Below are 22,144 nucleotides of genomic sequence, written 5' to 3' on the forward strand. Positions count from 1 at the left end.
ATGAAAACCGATAATTAGATTATTGCATACATTATTATTTAGACATTTAATATTTAAGGAATATTAATCTATCTACAATAGCACTGAATAATAAAGGAAATTAGGTCTAGGAATACAGAATTTAGAATAGCATTGTAACTATACCGAACAAGCGTTCCATAGATAAGTAAGTTCTGAACTGAATGCTTGACTGAATTTGGAAAAATACACCACCCACCATTAGCCAATCAAATCGTATTATGTTCTACCTTGCAAAAGGTGGGCCCATACGCCAAGAAAGTAAATTGTTTGCTGCTGCTGCTGGTTCTAGCCTAGCCAAGAGGCCTAGCTTTTAGAGAGTGTAGAAATGACCATTTAACTTTAATTAGTTATATTTATAATTAGCTTGCTGTGAGATGTAAGTTGATTTGATTGATAAATAACCTAGGCTAGCCTATTAAATACTAGGCCTAGGCCTAGGCTAGGCCTACTTACTTAGAATATGATGTTTTGTAGGCTATTATTAATATTTTAATAGATTAATTATAAAATATTAATAATAAGATTATTAATAATAGGCCTATTATTTATAGGCTATAGGACATAGCCTAGGCCTAGCTAGTATTAGGCCAACTAGGCTAGGCCTAGATAGATAGATTTAAGTAAGTACTTAGTAGAGGTAGGCTATCTAAGTGATCCCAGCCGGTGATAAAGACAGGTCATACAATTTTTTTTTATACTAGGCCTAGGCCTACTACTTCTCTAGACTAGGCATACATTTAGGCTTTATATTAAAAAATGTTTTTTTATTATTACAGGCCATCACATAGGCAGGCATTTCTTTCTAGTTTTTGATTTATTACTTGCCTTTCTAAGAAACTTCTTATCAAAAACCTATTCAATATATATTTTGTTTAATAAAGGCACAGCTTTAAAACTTATGCAATTTTTGTGTTATTTATAATGAAACATGTTTTTTCAAATAGCAAGGTGATGGCACAAATTGGTGACTCTCAGCGCAGCGGAGTTGCCAGTACTCATGTTAGCTTTGTCTGCCAAAGATGCTGTGCACCTCTTAAACTTGATCCGTCTTTCAATTCATTGGATAGCCAAACATACAGTGATCTTGCTTGTAAGTGGATTTTTATGAAAATTAAAAAAAGATATTTACAAATCGATGTTTCCTGATTTGTCTTCCTCATTTGCTTGTAAATTATAGGATAAAAAATCCAAGGCTATTAGTGGATTCTAACTGTAGACCTATGTCTAATTTCTACAGTATCACTATCAGACCAATTCTAATAATTAAACAATGGTGCTTAAAGGGAATTAGAATTTTAGACTTTATGATTTTAATGTGTTTTGTTTAATTTCAGCTCCACTCATACGATCATATTTTGAAAAGCCAGCAGAAACAACCTCTAGCTTAGATCAGTTTGATGGCAATAAAGATGATAATGTGGCGAGAAAAGAAATTATTACGCAAAGGTAAAGCTTAGTAAGATCATTGGTGACTAGAATGATCAGATACTAGAACTAATTTAGTTCTAATCAAATAAGAATTTTTCACTCAAAACAAAGTACAAAAGCAACCAACATTGCAACATAATAAACTTAGTTTTTAAGCAACTCATCTTAGATTTTACATCATACCATCAAAATGTGTCATCTATGCTTATGAGTAGAAGTATACAGTATTCAATGAAATTTCCTAAATTCTGATTTTACTTTTAGGATGTCTTCAACAGACAGCAGTCATGAGTTTACTATTTTAGGTGAAGCTGGCAATACTCAGGTTGAAACTAGAAGCTATGCTTGTAAGGTATGTAGAAAGTCATCATAGATTAATCAATAAAATTAATAATTATCAATTTTATATAGCATATTAAGAGGGGTAATATCCCACTAAAAGCAAAGGCTTTTGAAGGGCTTCCCAGAAACAGAATGTTTTTAAATTGCAAAACAAGGATTCCAACACTAGATTAATGATTGGTGTGACAATGGAATCTGATTTTTATACTAAACCTGTATACTATAACCATTTGTTTTGTTTTAGATTTGGGGTCAGCTCTTTGACATTATGTCAGGTCATTCAGATGTTGACCACCCACTTTGTGAGGTAAGACATGCTCTTTAATTTAGTGATATAGTCAATCAAATCAAACAAAATCAATTTATTCCATAAACTAAGGATATCTACAAATCATTCAAAAAGTTATTGAAAAGGGAACTCAAAATAAGCAAAGCTTTTAAGCCGAGACCCTTAAAAAAAGTGTGGTAGATTTGGAGACAAACCTCCCGAATTGAATATTTGAGATCTTGATTACATGTTGATGGATATCAATATAAATTTGTAGGAATGCACAGACAGCTTATTGGATGGGCTAGATATCCAACTGAAAACAACAGAAGATGAACTGAAACACTACACTGAATCATTAGTACAGCTGAAAGAAAGTGATGGTGGAGATGTTAAAGACAGCCTTAGTGAAGAGCTAGATAAGGTAATCAACTATGCATTCCAACTGTTATTTTTGACATATTTCATTGCTTATATAGTATATTCACTTTACTAGTATCTATAGATGTTACTGTGCTGCTTGCTGTCATTGGTGTGACTTTCATTTGTATATCACTGAGTATCTCTCAGTTTATTAAGCATTTTCAAAACTGATAATTTAAAACATTGTAACTATCTAGCTAAACAGTACAGCTAATGCATTTGTGCAATAAATAAATCATATTTATCAGTAACAAAACTAAGTTTACTTACTATTTATTTTTCAGTTATGCTTAGAAGAGAAAAGTCTTATTGAAGAACTTGAAAGTATGGAAGCAGAAAAAGAAAAAATTAAAGCAGAAACTGAGAAACAAAAGGAAGAATTACAAAAATATGAAGATGAAGAAAAAAGGTAAAATATACAGTAGGGTTGCTTGCATAATAGACTAAAGCAAGCATGAACAGTATCATGTAGTGCTTCATTTTCATTACTAGACCACTAGGTAATTAATTTATGAAGCAATAGAAAGCATCATGTACCATCATTTGTACACAACTGAAACACAGGGTAATTACTGAATCAATCGAAAGCACATTATTGTTTCATTAGCCTTTGTGTTTGTGCATTGAAACATCTCCATTGTTGGCTGAGGTTTCTGCAGCCATAACAAAAATTATCGGTTAGATTTTTAACCAGATAATTATTAAAAAAAATAAAGTACACTTGATCAGTCATTAAACAACCAAGTGTCCAATCAGAATGTCTGTGGAAACACGGCCATTGACCGAATGGTGATCATATATACCTATATTTAATTACCGTAGTCATTGCTTATCAGCTACAGTAAATCTATTATACATACTAATTTTTTTTACTTTTAGGTACTGGAGTGAGTATAGTGTTTATAAAAGACAGCTATTAGAGATAGAAGATGAACAGAGAAGTGTTGATAACCAATTGAAATATGCCCAAGCTCAACTAGACAAACTAACACGAACAAATGTGTTCAATGCTACATTCCATATCTGGTAATTATGATTTTTGTTCTCTATTAATAGAAAAGAAAATGAAGATGTTAAATGGTAAATTCTATAAAATGCACTATTTTGATGTTTATTATATTTGATGTTTACAATAAACAATAAACTATTAAAGTATGAACATTTCATACATTAGTTTTGTATAAATGAAGAATTTGTTAATTTTAGGCATAGTGGACATTTTGGGACAATAAACAACTTCCGACTAGGGAGACTTCCCAGTGTACCAGTGGAATGGAGTGAAATCAATGCAGCGTGGGGGCAGACTGTGCTATTACTCTACTCACTTGCTAAAAAAATGCAATATGATTTCCAAAGGTATAGCAATTTTATAGTCCTATAGTTTTTAAATATTTTCAACTGTGTTATGTTGAAAAACATAACACAGAGAAGATGCTTGATATGGTGCGTAAAAAGCTCTATCTGAATCTATGAGAAAAGTCAAGAGACCAAGAGGACGACCCAAAATCACATGGATAAAAATGATAGAAAATATGAACAGAACAGAAAAATAAATAAGTCTATGCACACTTTTGCCAATATTCACACTGATTGTAGAAGTCTTGTTATATGTTGCAAGACGTTCAGCATTCGTGATGATGTTGAAAAACTATGTTTCACTTGTTTACAGATATCGTCTTGTACCTTATGGTAATCACTCATTCTTGGAATCATTATCTGATAAGAATAAAGAGCTCCCTCTACATGGATCTGGTGGATTTCGATTCTTTTGGGATACAAAGTAAGTTTGCAATCATTTATAGATTTTAATGAAAGCAATTGCAATTAAATAAAGTAGCCTATGTGACCCAGGTGGAACAACCGTTGTTGGTCTATAGATTAAAAATAATTATAATATGCAATATCTGTACGTAAAAATCTAACATATTCAGTTATGGTATACCAAGACTAAATAACGAGTAACTGACCCAACTAAATTTGAAATGCACAAAGATTTAGAAAAACTAAAAGAAATAGCAAGGGATAAGAAACACTGGAACCTCATCAAGGAATTAGACAGAACAACTCTAGCCAAGATTTCTGACTAGACTTTTCGGCGGAACAGCAAGTCTGTATGGTATATATGTTGTCTAAATGTACTCAATTCACTTTTGTAGGTTTGATCAGGCCATGGTAGCATTCTTAGATTGCCTTCAGCAGTTCAAAGAGGAGGTAGAGAAAGGAGATAAAGGATTCTGTCTTCCTTATCCAATGGTAAATGGCAAAATAGAAGATCCAAGTACAAAGACATCTTATTCAATTAAGTAAGTAATGTTCGTTTTATCTGCCATTATGTCTATGTAATTAATTATGCTTGGTTGATGTCGTCTAGTAACAATTTTTGCACACCGATGATCTGCACATTTACAGTAATTCACTAAAGTTAATTTTAATATTGTTGTAGGATCCAATTCAATTCTGAGGAGCATTGGACCAAAGCTCTCAAGTTTATGTTGACCAATCTGAAGTGGGCATTAGCGTGGGTGTCTTCACAGTTCAAGAAATAAATGCAATATTTGAAAATAAATCCATCTTGAAACTTTCTAAATCATGACATATGCACACAACTCAGATGTTTGAGCAGATAATCAGCCAGTTATAGCTTCTCAAACTCCTTGCTCTTTAAATGTTAGCAGTGAGGTGATATAAACTTTGTATGTTACATTATGCTTATTGTAGCAATGTATTTCCTTTACTGTATATAATATATATTCATATTGCTGCCTGTAATCATATTTGAAGTTGGCTTTAAATTCAAGGGGGGACTTCCCATCAATAACAACAACCATTTCTTTTATGCAAAGTGCTAATATTTCAGAAATATAATTCTGTTTGTACTGGGTTTTTTTTCTGGTGATGTCCTATGCGTCATTGTTTGATCTTTTGTTTTACTTACAATATGTTATCCTGATATATCATTACCAACATATGATGGATTCTTTTATTTTATGTATATACTGCAATATTTTTCATTTTAAAATGTATACAGTTATGTACGATTAAATCTGTTTGTGCTAAAATAAAGTACAAAATACAACAATGTTGTGACTGTGTGGATGTTTGGTACTTTAAAGGTAACAGGGTTCTAGCGAATGTAATGTAATTAAGGAAATTCAGTCCAATTACAGACGTATGGAAAAGGAGATAAATACTTTGAAAATAACTATGCAAAATTGTTTTGTTGCTTTATATGACACATCAAGCGAAAAATCATTGCGCGAGCCCTGAAACCTGGCAGAACGACTGTTTACCACGACGCGTAAAAAATGTTGTGTTTACAGTATTTCCGAACTCATACTATGTATTTCATACTTCTCAACTGATTTTACATAAATTGACACAGTATATGATTTATATATAAACTTTAAATATAGTATCAGTACACAGTCAATCCAATTATTGATATTTAAAATATACAAACAATAACACAAGGCACATTCAGCTACAATCAATTGTAAACTATTTAAAAAAATCAATAAAAATGTATATTAATAATTTACAATTAAACATGGGTGCCTTCACTTGCAATGTGCTGCATAAATGAATTGAAATATGGACGGAATGTTCGTAAACCAGTCTTCATTTTTTAAAGAAACTTCTTTAGCTGAGCCAATTTTTTCCATTTAAATCCTCTGGTCTTAGTTACTCGCCACCTCCAGTGGATTCTACAGTTGCTTCTTCTGTTGGTTTACCTTCCCCATTTTCAGGTTTTGACACAGCAGTGTCATCTGCTCCTGCAGAGTTGTCTGCTGTAAATAGAGAAAAAAAGTTGTATTATGGTGGTTCTGATTTAATTACATCGTTAATTTAAGATTTTGCATTAACTTACGTTTCTCATCTGCATGTGTTTCTGTTGCTGGTTGTTCACCAGCTGCCTCTTCTGCTGGCTCGTCGGTTGTTTTGGCTTCCTCCGTTGCCTTGTTTGCATCTTCAGCAACTTTAGGTTCTTCTGCAGACTCTGTGTTAGCATTGTCACCATATTTTACTGCAGCATCATCTGCACTCTCTGGTTTAGGTTCTTGTGCATCTTCTGCCTTTTCTACACTCTCCTGCTTAGCTTCATTGTCACCTTGTTCCTCACTTGCCTCTGGTGGTTTTGTTTCTTCTGTTGGTTTGTTCTCATCTCCTGTTATTTCATCTGGTTTACCCTCATCAGGGTTAGCATCATCCTTGACTAAAATTTGTAATATTAAATAGACAATGTCAAAAATACAGTGGAAAAATGATTCAATAAAATATTATTGATACTGTTTGTAATGCAAATCACACACATCACTTTCAATTGATAAACTAACATTTCAAACAGTTAGCATTTGTGGACAACATACTCTATGTAGTACATGCATCTAATAAAGCATACATTTTTTATTTCTATTGATTAATAATTCTATAATCAAATGTATATAATCATATTTATATATGTAAAGAATTATTGGAATAAAAGTATTTGTTCATAGATAATACAAGCATTCTTTGTGAAAATTAGGATAAGCTAGAATATAGAAGAAAAATTCATTATAAAAGATTATTCAGCAATGTGATTTAGAAGGTGCTATTTCAAAGGAAACGAAAAAACATTCTAAAAAATACACAAACAAATTACTGTTTAAAAAAATCTGTACAGCTAAATTATATAAAAGCATTATTTGAAAAAAGAAATCTCAGTCAAATCTTAAAATATCTAAAAGAATATATGAAATGATACATTATATTTCATGCTGCATGCAGAAATAACTAATATGGTAAGCGATAAAAGAATTTTCATGCACAACTTTTGAAAGAAGAAAAAACGCAGCTTTCTAGAAAAGAAACTATTTTAGTGTTGATGCTCTTCCTCACCATCTGCTGGTTCTGGTTCCTCTTTCTGTTCAACAGAATCAACTGGATCACTTCCATCAGGTTTTATTGTCTCTCCTTTTTCTACTACAAATGTCAGAGAAGGTGGATTGTAAAATACGTTTTTATAATTTGTAGGCTGGATGGATAATATAGTGATCTTTTCTACAATAATGTAGTACAGTAAGAAGTGATATATTTCATACAAAATAGATCATAAAATTACTGCTTTCAACTTCAATTCTGATAATATAGGACTAGCACTGTAAAATGATTTTTTAAATCAAATTTGTTTCCATTACCCTCTTCAGTCTTAGTTTCTGTATTGCTTTCTGATTTATCCGCTTCTTCTGTCTTAGTTTCTGTATTGCTTTCTGCTTTATCCGTTTCTTCTGTCTTAGTTTCTGTATTGCTTTCTGCTTTATCTGTTTCTTCTGTCCTAGTTTCTTTGTTGTCTTCCGATTCATTAATTTCCTTTTTCTCTTCTTCAGTAGCTTCTTGGGTTTTAGCAGTAGTTTCTGCTACTGGGGCACTAATCTCTGCAACTGCAATACTTGTTTCTATTGGCAGATATTGTATGTGAATGATCATTATTAACATTATTGGGATTAATAGGGAGAGTACTGGTGAATGTGTGTGGACTATAAAACAACTAAACACCAAAGGGACATTGAATGGCTTTATATACTGTGATAATTTAAAATAATACCTTACAGAACAAGTAAACACAAACATTTTTATCTTACTTAAACAACGATTTGTTTGCAATATTTAACACAGAATGTACAAATATGCTGATTTTTTTTTACATAATTCAAATAAATGGACTATTGACATAATTCAAATATAATACAGTAGTTGCATTTGAAAATAACATCTAGTATGTATATTCATTGAGTGACCATTGTAAGAAGGTAGAGAAGTTACTGTATATAAAAAAAAGAAGAAAATCCACATAAATATCTGGAAAAGTTGTGTAAATTGTGCAACTAATTGTAAAAAATAGAATTGTGATGTTGCTTTTCTAATAGTAAAAACTTTCATTTCACAAATCGACACTGGACTATGTGGCAATCGAGTAAATCATTTCTATTGGATAGACCTACAGTAATTGCTTGGTGCATCGTGAATTTTTATTTTGCAAATTGAATTAAATATAAATCGATTGATTTTAGTGAAAATGCTGCAATTTGTGATGGGTGGACACTGTATGATTGTTCATAGTTTTGGGTTTATGCAACTACAAATGCATGAACATCACTCCAGTGTGACCCTTTTACAGAATATACGACACACAGTGTTGACATCTTCAATACACTATGTAGGTTATACGACATAATACATCTTTTTTACCAGTTCCATCAGCTCTACCAGACATGGCTGTATCTTCAGATGAACTATGTGGCACACAATCCCCTGCAGAGGCGGTTTCATTGGTTAGATCTGATGATGGTATTGCATTGTCTAACCGCTGGTGGCCAGATGAGGTTGGTTCAATCACAGAAGCTGCTTTAGAATCTACCTTTTTATCTGGTTTATTTGTTTTTTTATTTTTCCCATGCATCCTAGTTTTGTTATCAGTATACGATCTCTTATTTGCTGGTTTCTCTTTGACAGATGGTTTTGGATTTTGTTGTCCTCTTTGTGTTACTTTCTTACTTCCAGCAAGTTTTCTGCTTGATAGTTTTTTGCTTTGCATCTTTGAATTCTTGGCTTCGTTGACAGATATTTCATCACCTGACTTTTGTTGTGCGACAACTTCTGGTTCAGGCTGATCTGATCTTATTAACGGTGCTTTATATCCTTCTAATATTTCGTTTAACCTCTGTTTAGCATCCGTTGCGTTTTGGATTTTTTTGACTGATTCCATCATTTCAAATTATTTAGAACCAACATATTACAAATGAGAGCATAAAACAAACATTTTTAAATGAATAAAACAAAAATAAAATAATTTTTCAAATTAGTATGTTTTAGGATAATCATAACCGTCTTACTGTGTTAAGATCATTATTTGGGTGGCTTCTTAACTGTACAATGTCATTAACTTCAATAAAAAAACATTTTTAAAACATTATCCTGATTTACGCATTATCCCATCTTGAAAGAGCTATCACTGGATATAAATTAGTAAAATAATCAATCTATAAAAACAGTTTTAAAGAATATACAAACCTGCTTTATCATTACTGGTATCTTCTGATTTCTTTTCTCCATCCTCCTCATCTGTGAAAAAATGATTAACAAATATTTTAATATAGAATAGCAATTATAACAGTTAGTTAATTTGGTGAAACATGATTTACATAATACAGACTGTGCTACATTAAATGGTGTAGTAGTGAAAATCTGTTAGTTTCTGGATGTTACGACAGTATTTTTTTTAATGTATTTATGAAATAAAGAAGAAAATGATATTTTTATTAAATACAAAAGTTGTTAAATATTCCAATACATGGAAGGGCTATACCATAGAACTCATTTAGAAGAATTGTCTTTTTGCAAGCAACGTCACTTAGTAGTAAAAGAAAGTGCAAAAAGCTTTGTAGCATTGCAATGATAAAGGTAAGTAGTAAGAGCATAGAGATATTATAGTCAAGAGGTAAATTAGAACATAGAGATATTATAGACACTATCTTATGATTAGAAGCATAAAGAATTGTGTTATTTACATAATAGCATAATACAAATGAAGTTTACTTAAAATGTGTGAAAAAGATAAGGTGCAATAAAAGTTCATAAATTAATTTGACATTCTTAAATGATACGAATCAATGTTGTACTGAAAATATTTCATCTCCTATTTATATCACAAAAAGTATACATTCACCTATTATAAGATTGTATTATAATTAGGTGGATGATTTGTTATTTAGTTAAGCTCTGTCTACACTAGCAAATGTTATGTGACAACAAAATGTGATGTACCAATATATGATGTCATATCACTACCATATTTGGGCACATCACACTTTTTTTGTTGTAAAACTAATAGTTTGATAGTGTAGACAAAGTTTTAGAGAAGACAAAAAGCAGCCAAAGTGATATATTTTCCCTGCTATTTAGTTTTACACAAAACATGTCACATTTAAATGAAAGTGATGTTATTAAATGAAGTGAAAAGTCCTGGATGACTACCTGCTGCTTCTCCTTTGGCATCTTTCGTTCCATCAGCTGCCTTTGGCACTGCATAGTGTAATATTTAATAAACAAAACATAATTCAATTTGTAAGAGATATCCATTTTTTATATTAAAATTAATAATAGTATGAAATATGAATTCCAGATGTTGTTTATTTGTATATGTTGTTTTGTATGTTATTGTATATTGTACTGATATTAATGCTGCTGGTTGAATAAATATACAACATTTGTAGATAAGAGCCTGGTATACCACCAAGCTTGTACTTGATATTACTAATATAAGTGACATAGTTGGAATTTTGAATCAGTATAAAGATAATTTTCTCAACATGAAGTGTTTTTTTTTTACTTCATGTTATTCTTATAAACATATTTCCATTCATTTTATTGTTCCACATAATATAATAAATCATTTAAATTTAAGATAACCTTTTTAAACTATTTGTGTGCAAATAAGCCAAAAAAGGATTAGACATAAAGGATAACAACACAAAAAAATAATTCCTAAGAAATGAAAAAAATATTTTTCAATTTAATATATTAATTTACATTCAAATTAGAAAATGTTTTTAAATCAAACATACCTATGACTTTTCCTGTTTCCGTTACTTGGACCTCTGGAAACAATTCTTTTATTTTTGTCACTGCTTGTCCCTTTGACGAACTTCCATGGATGGCATTGTGAAGGATATCTTTACCAAGCAGCGCCCGCAACGACTCGGGTGCTTTATCCTTGGCTACCTCTGGATCAGTCGGCCCCATGAGTGTCCGCCAATTGTCTATAGCATCTTCTCTTGATAACACCATCACCATTGACGGACCACTACAAAAAAACATTAAAAGTGAAGCTTTGATAGAAATAATAGACGGATAACCTACACTGACACACATGTATAACTAGCATGAAAGAGGTCTTCATCTAACATCTGGCCACAGCAACATATAATATACGTATAATAGGCCCAAACCTGGTCATGTGAGATATTAGTTGGTCATAGAATTCTTTTCCCTCATGTTCTTTGTACAGCTGTGTTGCAATATCTTGATCCATGTGAATATCTTTTTGGCAGGCAATGTTAAAGCCAGCTTCTGTTATCCTTTCAATAATTGCATCTAATGAAATGAGAATAATGTTTAAAATGTTACTATAATTTTCTACTTCCTTCACAACTACTAACCCTATTTTCCTCAAAATCATTACATAAAAAAATCATTCAAATCCTTGAATTATCCTCATGTCATAAATACTATTATAATATCATCATCACTATAAACAATAAAGGTCACCTTTATGTTCGGTAGTTGCATCAGGTTTGATGACAGCAAGAGTGTGTTCCTTAGGGAAGAACATATCAAGTTCCTTCTCAGCTGTTTCTATAGAATCACTTCCATGGAGGGAATTTATTCTGGAATCTGTGATACTAAATTGAGCTCTTAAACTGGAAATTACAAAACAAGAGAAAACATAAACAACTAAATTTGCTGAAAACAATGAAATAACATACTAACTTTGAAAGGTATTTTGAAGGACAGCAAGTGCATAATTTGTATACTGGTCCCTTATTTCTAAAACTATTATGCTGAGATGTCTACACTAACTTTATGTGACAAAAAACGTGATGTCATATTTAGACAAATCACAATTTTTTTTGTCTAATTAGTTTGATAGTGTAGACAGAGCTTTAGAATGAACATGATGAATGCACATTTGGACTGATGTTTGATACTCAGTTAGATAGGATAAATACCTGTCTGGAGCTTTTTCTTTTGCCACATCAACCTCTTTTGGTCCAATTAAATTTCTCCAGCCCTGAATTGCTTCTTCTTTTGCTAAACCTAATGCTAAAACTGGCCCACTAAAAGACAAAAAAGCACTCAATATACAAACAATTTGTTGTCTGCATTGAAAATAAAAACTGTTGTCGCTTCAATGACTATTATAAATATTCTGGTAATAATAAGTGAAGTTTAGTATATTTGTTATGTACTGTATCTACCAGGAAACTACATACTTTATCATATGTTGTATTAACTCATCAAAATGATCAAGTCCTTCTTGTTCTTTATAGAATTCTTTAGCCTGCTCTTCTGTTAGTTGGATTTCCTTTTGAAGACACACCTCAAACCCAGCCTCTTGGATCTTTTCAATTATAGAATCTATAGAAATATAAATCATATTAAATATTTCTTAAATGAGATCATACTTAAAATTAATAGATGCTTCAATTTATACAGTACATACCAAAAGTTTTTTCTGCTTACAATCCAAAAACATAGAGTAAACAGCTACAGGTAGTTATGCTAATTCACTGCATCGTTCAGACAATAAACTTTACACTTAGTATACCTAGAAGTATCACCCTAAAATTTGGATTAATGGGCATACCTTTATGTTGTTTCAATGCATCTGGTCTGATAAGAGCAAGCGTTTTCTGTACTGCTAGCGGTGGTCCTGTACCAGGTACGTTGGGTACATTAAATGACGGGAAAAAGAATGACAATTCTCTAGATAAACAAAAGAAGGATATTTTAAGAATCATTCAACCTCACCAGAATGAAGTACCTAGAAAATATTCCACCATATTCAATTTTAATTTGGTTGTCTTTTTTTCTGTTCCAATCGTTCTTCTTCATCAAACAGTGGTCCGTCTATGGTAATGCTAAGGGACAAGGTTAATCAATTTGTCCAAAAGTATTACCTGGCCGCTCTTTCTCCAGAGTCTGCACCATGAAGAGCATTCATTGTCTTGTCTGTACCAAATATTGCTCTCAAACTAATTGAAAATGAAAAACAATCTAATTAATTATTCTATCACTCACCTCGTATGTTTTTTTTAAAAGCTATATGTTTTGTTTGTTTGATATTGAATTCAGTATCTGACACACTCACCTGTCAGGAGCTTCTGTCTTTGCAACTTCGACATCTTTGGGACCAATCACCTCTCTAACTTCTTCAACCACTCCTTCCCCAGTGTCTCCTTTCGTAAGCACCATGATGCAGCTAGGCCCACTTGCCATAAATGCCACAAGGTCTTCAAAGTGATCTTCACCTGCCTGGTCTTTGTAAAATTCTCTTGCTTCTTCCTCTGTCAGTGTCCTTTCTTCCTGGACTAATATTTCCATGCCTTGTGCAGTTATCTGCAAACATTTAATACAAAGTTTAATCAATTGTAGGCAAGTATTCTATTGGAAACCGGAAATAGGCTGTTCATTGAAAACAACTAAAACAAATTACATAAGATGACATTTTTCTTAAATTTACTAATTTTAATTTTAATTACCTTTTCAATAATCTCTGGAGTTTTTTCAGCTTTTACTGCATCTGGTTTAATAAGCACAACTGTGACTTGTTTTGGGACAGGTTCTAAATTAATCAAAAAGAGCTGTTACAAATGGGTTTCAAATACTATAGTGAAAATGAAAGAAACTCTGAAAATAACTATACAACAATACAGTAATGGTTATAATTATTCTAAAAACTACTGACAATACTACAAAAAAGTAAACAAATGTTACTTAAATATGTTATGTAAACTTAAATATAATAATAACCCCATTTTAATCTGATCAACTTACATCTAAAACAGAGAAAAACAATCAAGCAATACTTATGGAAAATTATTACAGAGTAAACACAATCTATTTTAACAATATAAAAAACATGGAACACAACTATAATAATAAGTAATCATTTAAAACAAGAGAACAATAACATGTGATGAAGTGTTAGTAAAACAACTATCTGCTAACATAAAGTTGAAATGATAAATTCAAATTTAAGTCAGAAGTAACCCCTTTCTTCTACCTGAACTTTCTCCATCAAAAAACCTTCTGACTTTGCCTTCACTAACAGGCCTCAAACTGATGTCCTCACCACCTATCTCGTCTAAACCATATAAATACATTTCATTTCTTATAAATGATGCAGTACATACACTTTTTAAATAATGTCAGGAACAAAATGACCACCTTAAAGCCAGCAATTTATAATACATAATGAACACTTTCGTTCCTTTTATTTATTTGACTAGCATAAAATCATGAACCAGGGAGCTCCCAATAATTGTTTTCTTAAAGCAGTGGGTATGAAGTTTAAGCTTAGGCAGATTTTTAAAAAGTAATATCTCTCTTTTATAATGAGCTGGTGTATCAAACTCAAACCCATAACATTTTAAATCTAGAATAATATTTATAAAGTGCTTAATCATTAAATAAAATCTGGTCCCCTTGTCACATTGGGTCACTACAGGGCTAAACTCACTGCTGAGAATTAGTATTTAAATAAATAACTGACTGTACATACTCATTGATTCTTCCTCCAGGCGTTTCTGTTCGTCAGATGCTGCTTTTTCTGCTGCTTTCTCCTGTTTCTCCATTGAAGCCAAGATAGGATCTTTAATCTAACACAGTCAAAAAAAAATCTTATTTCTTTTTATGTGCTCTACCAAATTCAACAACAGGAAGAGTATAAATCTTTATATCTTCTATGGAAATAATTACTCAACAAGATTCTATACCACTTTTCTTTCAGCGCCTTCTTCCAGGACTTTGTGCTCAGCTGATAGCTGGTGTACAATACTATGCTGAAGACCAGGAGCTGCTGCACCACGTACAACATCTATGAGTTCACCACCACCATAAAACAGGAAACAAGGTTCACATCGTCCTCTGTATCTTTCTAGAGATTCAATACCATCAGCTTCAGCCTAAAAAAAGGAACAGATTAATTATCTATTTCAGACAAAAGTGTATATTGTTTCTTTGGTAGAAAACAGATTAAATTTATAGATGAAAAGAAAGTGAAAAAATCAGATGCTGTGCAAAAACAATATGGAATATTAAACTGTATTAACTTAATAATTGTTTAAAAACTTACTGTAGCATAGTGTAATAAATCATCTCCGATTTCATTTTTTAATCGACGAAAAAGTCCTTGTACTGCTTTGCATGGTCCACACCACTTTTGGTAAATATCAACGACTAATAAAAAGGTTTGAAAATTTAAATTTAATAAAAGAAACATCAATTTATTTTTAAAAGAATTCAAAATATCAAATCACATTTACAAACCTGTTAAACCATCAGTGGCTAGCATCTCATCCCAATGCTCTTGATTAACCAGAGACTTTTGAAGAGCTACAGCTTCTTTTTTTGGAGGCATAGTGCATCTGAAATAATACACAAAATAGTTCAGTGAGTCATGCTACTCACTGTGTATTAAAAAAATGTAATTCATTTCATTAGTAGAAAACTAAATGCTAAAAATTGAAACAAATGCTAACACCTTAGGCTTAAGTACTATAGTAGGGTAATTGATTATTTAAATTAATGCTGTAAAATAATTGAGAACTGCATCATTTCATCATATTATAGGCTTATAGGCTATACTAGGCATATAACTAGGCCTAGTAGGCTAACCTAGATTCATAATAGATTTAGATAGAAGATAGGTCTAGGATATAGATTAGGCCTAGTAGTAGTGCTGCATTTAGTTAACCTACTGGCAGTACCTACAGTCTAGGCTGCCGCCTAGCTAGACTATTTACTGGTCCCTCCTGGAAATTGTTTCTGATGTAGCCTAGTACTGGACTGCCGTTTGGTTCCAACCCAGGAAGGTCCCGATCGAGTTGGGATCATCCGAATGTAGATTGTTTGAAATTGGCCTCCAGCTCCGAGCCGCCTTCCCTGCTGAGCTAGTAGTAGGCCTAGTAGTAGGCCTACGGTGTCAGATGAAATCGGTCGCGCTTGAAATCGGTCGCGTTTGAAATCGGTCGCGATAAAATCAACATCCGGTATTTTGTATAGAGCGCCGCTAGATACGCTTTTTATCATATTAGTTACGTTTGATATCGGTCGCGTTTTATTTTGGTCGCGCTAATTTGTATGGGACGCACTAGATACATTTTTAATGAAAACGCTAATTATGTTTTTAGTTAATTTTGAATATAGAATTTTAATAATACTATTGACATTTTGTTTACCTCAATCGTTATTATTTTTTAAGTACAGTAAATATAAATATTTATCTCATTATTTATAAATAATTTGTGTTTTCATTTTATTTTACAGATGTCAATGAATTGTAATGTGTTCGTTCAGAAAATCGTTTTGAAAATGTTTTATTGAATATTGTTTAAATTTTTGAAAAGATTGGCTGCCACTGTTCAAAGTTTTGAAAATGTTGAAATAATTTAATAGTTAAACAAGTAGACGCGCATATTGCATATTTTTAATCACAGTTAATTAGGAAACTCGTTTTATACCTGCAAGTGGATACCAGCTCAATGAGGTTTATGCAAAAAGGAAGATGATGGATGACGATGATTTTTACATTCGATATCCGCCACTCTGACGTGAGCATGGTTTTAGGATAATAATAAACTATATAGATAATATGCCGTTATAAATTAATCTACTGGGCCTATACAGCTAAGTAGGACTATGATGTACAATGATAGATGTGAGAATAATAATTAGATAATCTGCACTGATATTTAAACATTTAGATACGAACGGCGTATGGATGTGAGACACTGAGTTGTACTTAATTATTTACATTAAATGATTATTATAAATGAAGAAATAAAAGATATTCAAATTAAAAACTATAGACCTAGTATCGCCGACGTATATACGTAAATTATATACAGTACATCGTTTCACAAAAACATGTGCAGGAGGCCTATAGATGTTTCAAACGTATGGTTATTAGTGGCCATGGACAACGATCGTACGTGTTTTGTCCATGATTTGAAACACTGTGCGTGTTTTTTTTTAAAGGGGAATCCCCGTCAGCAAAATAACGTACTGTTAGAGGAAACAGCTCAGCACAATCATAGAAGGCGCATCTCCGATATAGCTTATTTGGGGGTTTATTTCAGTAACTCGCCTTTTAACGATCCGCATATAATAATCATATTTACTAAAAACTATTTTAAACATTAGAAATAAAAATATACATGTGATTTGCCTCAACAATAATCATTATATACTTAATGTTATCCTAAATAACGTACGGATATAAATAAAATAGAAATAAAAATAAGGTGATCGAATAGTAAGTTGTTAACGACATGGATATGATATCGCACAGTATGCATAGTATAAAATGGATACGCTGGCTGGGGCTATACATTGTAACAATTATTGTTTTTAAATAAATTGTTCTCTTTTACGTAATTGTTTGCATAATAAAAGACACAGACGTATATTCTCTATATAATTACAGTACATATTATAAATAGATGTAAATTATTATATGCCTACTAATATAATATTTAAACGTGTTTATAAATGGCCATTTTGAAAAGACACCTTCTCCGAGACCTGTGAAATAAAAAAAAAATTAATGATTGATATTTAATAACCAAATAAAAAATATCCACATAAATAATCTAGTTCCTAAAAAATATCAATTAAATCAATACAAACAAAGAAAATGTATATCCCGCTACTGTAGCATGCATCTCGCTCCATATAAAATAGCGCGACCGATTTCAAACGCGACCGATATCATTAAAAGTATAGCTCTAGCGGCGCGCCATACAAAATACCGGAAGTTGATTTTATCGCGACCGATTTCAAACGCAACCGATTTCAGACGCGACCGATTTCATCGTAAACCACTAGATAGAAGACTACCTAGGCCTAGGCCTAGGCTAGAGTTTAGTAGCGGCCTAGAGGCTAGCTAAACTTAATTAATTAGAAATAGATCTTAGCGCATTTATTAAATGTATATATATTAATTTTGTAATCAACAAAAAACAATACCTAACTGGTTTATTTAAAGTAAAAAGTAAATTCTTAACACAAAAACCACAGACTGTTCGATTCGTTGACAAGATTTGTGTGTTGTTGCTTGGCAAGATCACGTGACTTTGTTAGTACTATCAAAGAATATATATATTCTTTGGTACTATAGAGGGCGAACTGTCACATTTTGTTTTTATTTTATATTTACACTTTGCTTCTTTTTTAGGGTTCAGTCAAGAACAATCGTATAATGAGATTTTTAAAGTTTAGAGGACGAATTTTATCAAGCAGCATACACTATTTAGATTATGAGCTTTCAAAAATTGTAAATTTAGGAACTTCCCGATGTAGCTCTAGCGTAAACTTAACTTTAAATCGCAAGCCTCATTATTACAACTATCGACAGGGAAGCACTTGTGTAGCAAGCGGAGTTGACCAGGTTGTTTCCCGTGAACTGGACGGTGCTGGTGATAAAAATGCATATGTCGCTGGCGCTAGCAATTATGGGCTGAAATGTACACTATACAGACACTTTAGTCATTATAATACATGGCCACGGCATTCTTTACTGCAGTCGTCTAATAACTCATTAATAACCACATTTTCTCAAAGAAACTATTCATCAAATTCAAATGAAAATGGACGAATGAGAGTAAAGCCAGTGTTTGTAGCAGTTCCAAATCCTATCAGGGCAATAAGGAACTTTGTGTACTCATGGCTGATACGAGGATATTTTGATAAAGAATTTTCCATGGCAGAATTCACAGAAGGTGCTAAGCAGGTACTAACTAAGCAATTATTATTTAAGCTACAAAAAAAACACCAATTATTTATTAATGTTGATGATTGATAAAGTTATCTGAATATGCCATGCATTATAAACTTATTTATTCAACTTTCCAAAATAGAGTACAGACCAGGTTAAATCTAATCTGAAGAACACAATTCTTTCATACAAGCCTTTTTAAAAATGTATTCACATAGGCCTATATTATTTTTCAGGCTATGAGTGTTGTTTCCCAAAAAATAGCCGAAGGCAATTTTGAAGGTCTTGTTGGGCTGGTGTCTCCAAAGGTATAGAGCTTTGTATTAAATTAGTATCAATTGGATGCAACTGATTAAAAACACCAGAGTAGCATTTGGAAAACAGCTTCTTGCACTATATTTGTTTATTAAGTCTTTACCAACGACTTATCACAATATCTATTAAATGTATGGCACCGAGATTCTTCACAAATAACTGAGCTGTAGTGAGTGATTATGTATTGGAACAGTTTCCCAGCCGAAGTCATCAATTCTGAGACCATCAATACCTTAAAAAATCGGAATCAATGTAGTTAATATGAGGTTAAAAAGGCACATACAACTTTTCCAATATATCTAAACTGACTGTAATTTATTTCTGTTGCATTCATTTCAGACAATAGCTGAAGTAGAAGACACATATAAAACCCTTGGCGTGAAGGATAGAGGAAGTCTAGGAATTGAATTAGAAGATATTCTGCATGTTGTGCCTTATAATGTTGCAGTGCATTATGATAAAGCTGGTAAAAAAGGAAATTTTGCTTTCTTAACCTGCCATCATTTATCTTGATTCCGACTCTATGTGGATAATGGAGTGAAATTGGTCAGCACTTATTTCACTATACTACAACAACAGTAGTGTCATCTAACCAGAAACATAAGGGAATTAATAACATTAGTAAGCCAGGCTTAGTCACTTCTGTAACAAATCCTGCAAAGATGAGTGTGCTACTATTTATTTACTTTCTAATGTTAGTAATGTATAATTTCTTTTATAGGTGGTAAATTCTTGAATATTTTGATGCGATATTGGTGCTTAAGTTTCAATGCTGATAGTCAAAATGACCCTGGTATAGTTGGATTCAAAGTTGGGCAACCACCTCCTGGTATGTCAGACGAGCAATTCAAGAACATGGGAAAAGTTTATACCTGTACCTTTGAGTAAGTTTATAGTTTAAAAGAGAAGGTCTTACAGTATGTTTGTATTCCTGAGTTTTGTAAATTGAACCGCACAAATAAATCTTGCACATGAATTCACTTCAAAGTAGTTGCATATCAGTAGTGAATAACTGGTGTTGAATGATTGCTGACTCTTTTTAAGTTTCATAATTCATCCATATATAAATCCATGTGCCATGATGCCCTTGATCTGTAAAGTAAATAGTTAGTGTTAGAAGAAAGTGTTCATTTAGAGCAAGATTTAATAATTGCTCTTTCCCTCTCTTTTGTTAAAATATTGATGCATCGTTAATTATGATTATGACTAAAGCTTCTCCCAAACCTTTATAAAAAAACTGCGACATTGTTTATTACTAATTTAGGTTCCATCGTGATGTATCATCTGAAGAAGACACAAATTGGACAATTACTCAAGTAACTCTTGGCAAGTTGTTAAATACATCATCTGATGGTTTCCCTGGCGACGAACTGGAGGATTGATGATCAGCTATTATTGAGAAACTTGCTACAGCAGACACACTTTTATCAAACTAAAAGAACATTGTAAGGATTACAGTAATAAACTTTTAAAAGCTTTTAACTGTAGTGTTACAGCAGCTGATTTTACCAATATTATACTAGTATTTTGTGAAGCAGCATTTTTTAAACAAACTGTATTGAGCGACTGTTATAGACCCAAGGAATATGAACTACCTTAAACTCTATGTTCAAACAGTACACGTATGTTTTCTTATTGTGTCACAATTTGGTCAATTTGCTTTTAAATTATGAATTTTATTTTTACAAATTTGGGTTAATTTGAGTTTATATTGTAAATGTTACACCTTGAACATTTTCTCTCAAAAAAAATAACTGTTTGGTTTGTTATCCGTAATATGCAACAGTATTATTTAAAATCACTAGAATAGAAATAATATATTAATTAATGTATTGTTTGCTAACAATTAAAATAATTTTGGCCAAGCTGATGAAATGAAAGTTTACAGTGATTTCTGATTGGTAGATAATAATAAATAAAGTTAATCTATATGAGTTTGATTTAAAACAACAGCAACAATTATTTTAAAGTGTACAAAAAACAATGTTACCATAATAAACACAATGTTACCATAATGCAGACCAATGTTGATCTACTAATGAACAATGGCAATGAGAATAATAATGAATGATGTTGATTCTGACGATGTTTTGATGATGATGCCTTAAAGAAAGTTGATAAGACTTTTAGTGTGGTTGCTTTGAAAAGGGGAAAACCTGCACTGCCTGGGAACAAACTACCACCAAGGTGTCTAAAGTACTTGATTTTGATGCGTCTTAAAGACCACATGTAAAAGTTAGATTCGGCCAAATTTATCACAATGCAGACCAATGTTGATCTTTTAGTCAGTCATTGTTTCTGATTCAGTAATCAGATACCATATGTGTGCTCTACTAGATATCTTGAACAAACAAATCAAAGGGCATTCTATTGAGTAGGCTACATTTTAATGTGTATATGCACCAAATAATACAGGGATTTACAACGAAAATTGATTATTACTGTATTACCTCACGCTGATGGTACAGACACTGAAACGGTTAGTAAAATTATAACATTAAGTACTCTTTGTTTTGTCGTATATTATTGGTTATACAGAATTATTGAACATTATGCCTAGTAGGGTACCCTAGAAATACTTCCCAAGAATACCTATTTATTTAAAAATAATTTCCGTATGGCTTGATAATGAAAATGTACAAGGGTTAAACATATTAATAGCTAAAAATGTGAAAAGCTGTAATAATGTTATGACTTCGCATCTATCATTTTCAAGATTTTCCATATAAATTCAATCAATTTCTTCTGCTTGATAACCGTGCCGTATTCTATTTCAGAACCAGTCTCTTGAAGTTCTCTTGAGCGAAAAC

General features: G+C 32.0%; 3 protein-coding genes across 11 annotated transcripts; 2 read left to right on the top strand and 1 right to left on the bottom strand.

Annotated features, from left to right (window-relative positions):
- Positions 1 to 247: 247 nt before the first annotated feature.
- LOC144843269 (beclin-1-like) lies at positions 248 to 5,549 on the top strand. Of its 2 annotated transcripts, none has more exons than XM_078700066.1 (12): positions 248 to 397; positions 966 to 1,111; positions 1,356 to 1,467; positions 1,714 to 1,801; positions 2,036 to 2,098; positions 2,337 to 2,483; positions 2,767 to 2,891; positions 3,362 to 3,508; positions 3,689 to 3,838; positions 4,152 to 4,262; positions 4,639 to 4,785; positions 4,926 to 5,549. In XM_078700066.1, exons 2-12 carry the CDS (start codon positions 973 to 975, stop codon positions 5,026 to 5,028), a joined length of 1,332 nt encoding a protein of 443 aa, XP_078556192.1. In that variant the 5' UTR covers positions 248 to 397; positions 966 to 972; the 3' UTR covers positions 5,029 to 5,549. The 2 variants fall into 2 exon arrangements, with proteins under 2 accessions (XP_078556192.1, XP_078556199.1); XM_078700073.1 differs by having other exon boundaries at positions 251 to 397; positions 970 to 1,111.
- A 303-nt stretch (positions 5,550 to 5,852) lies between these two features.
- LOC144843184 (thioredoxin domain-containing protein 3 homolog) lies at positions 5,853 to 20,417 on the bottom strand. 8 transcript variants are annotated; one of them, XM_078699972.1, is made up of 21 exons: positions 20,251 to 20,417; positions 15,572 to 15,669; positions 15,378 to 15,481; positions 15,019 to 15,207; positions 14,805 to 14,901; positions 14,307 to 14,387; positions 13,783 to 13,865; positions 13,392 to 13,639; positions 13,201 to 13,275; positions 12,888 to 13,006; positions 12,514 to 12,658; positions 12,250 to 12,357; positions 11,789 to 11,940; positions 11,470 to 11,614; positions 11,086 to 11,324; positions 10,496 to 10,543; positions 9,533 to 9,583; positions 7,660 to 7,917; positions 7,361 to 7,444; positions 6,351 to 6,695; positions 5,853 to 6,267 (listed from the first exon to the last, which is right to left on the bottom strand). In XM_078699972.1, the coding sequence occupies exons 1-21, from the start codon at positions 20,382 to 20,384 to the stop codon at positions 6,164 to 6,166; spliced, it is 2,907 nt and encodes a 968-aa protein (XP_078556098.1). In that variant the 5' UTR covers positions 20,385 to 20,417; the 3' UTR covers positions 5,853 to 6,163. The 8 variants fall into 8 exon arrangements, with proteins under 8 accessions (XP_078556098.1, XP_078556090.1, XP_078556082.1 ...); XM_078699964.1 differs by having other exon boundaries at positions 5,853 to 6,270; positions 7,361 to 7,441; positions 20,251 to 20,410; XM_078699956.1 differs by having other exon boundaries at positions 5,853 to 6,270; positions 20,251 to 20,409.
- On the top strand, positions 18,462 to 20,740 carry LOC144843368 (m-AAA protease-interacting protein 1, mitochondrial-like). The gene is made up of 5 exons (XM_078700160.1): positions 18,462 to 19,034; positions 19,256 to 19,327; positions 19,674 to 19,800; positions 20,056 to 20,218; positions 20,599 to 20,740. Exons 1-5 carry the CDS (start codon positions 18,504 to 18,506, stop codon positions 20,714 to 20,716), a joined length of 1,011 nt encoding a protein of 336 aa, XP_078556286.1. The 5' UTR covers positions 18,462 to 18,503; the 3' UTR covers positions 20,717 to 20,740.
- The last annotated feature ends 1,404 nt before the right edge of the window (positions 20,741 to 22,144 follow it).

The sequence above is a fragment of the Antedon bifida genome, chromosome 1 (genome assembly GCF_963402885.1).
Source record: "Antedon bifida chromosome 1, ecAntBifi1.1, whole genome shotgun sequence".
NCBI classification, from domain to species: domain Eukaryota; kingdom Metazoa; phylum Echinodermata; class Crinoidea; order Comatulida; family Antedonidae; genus Antedon; species Antedon bifida.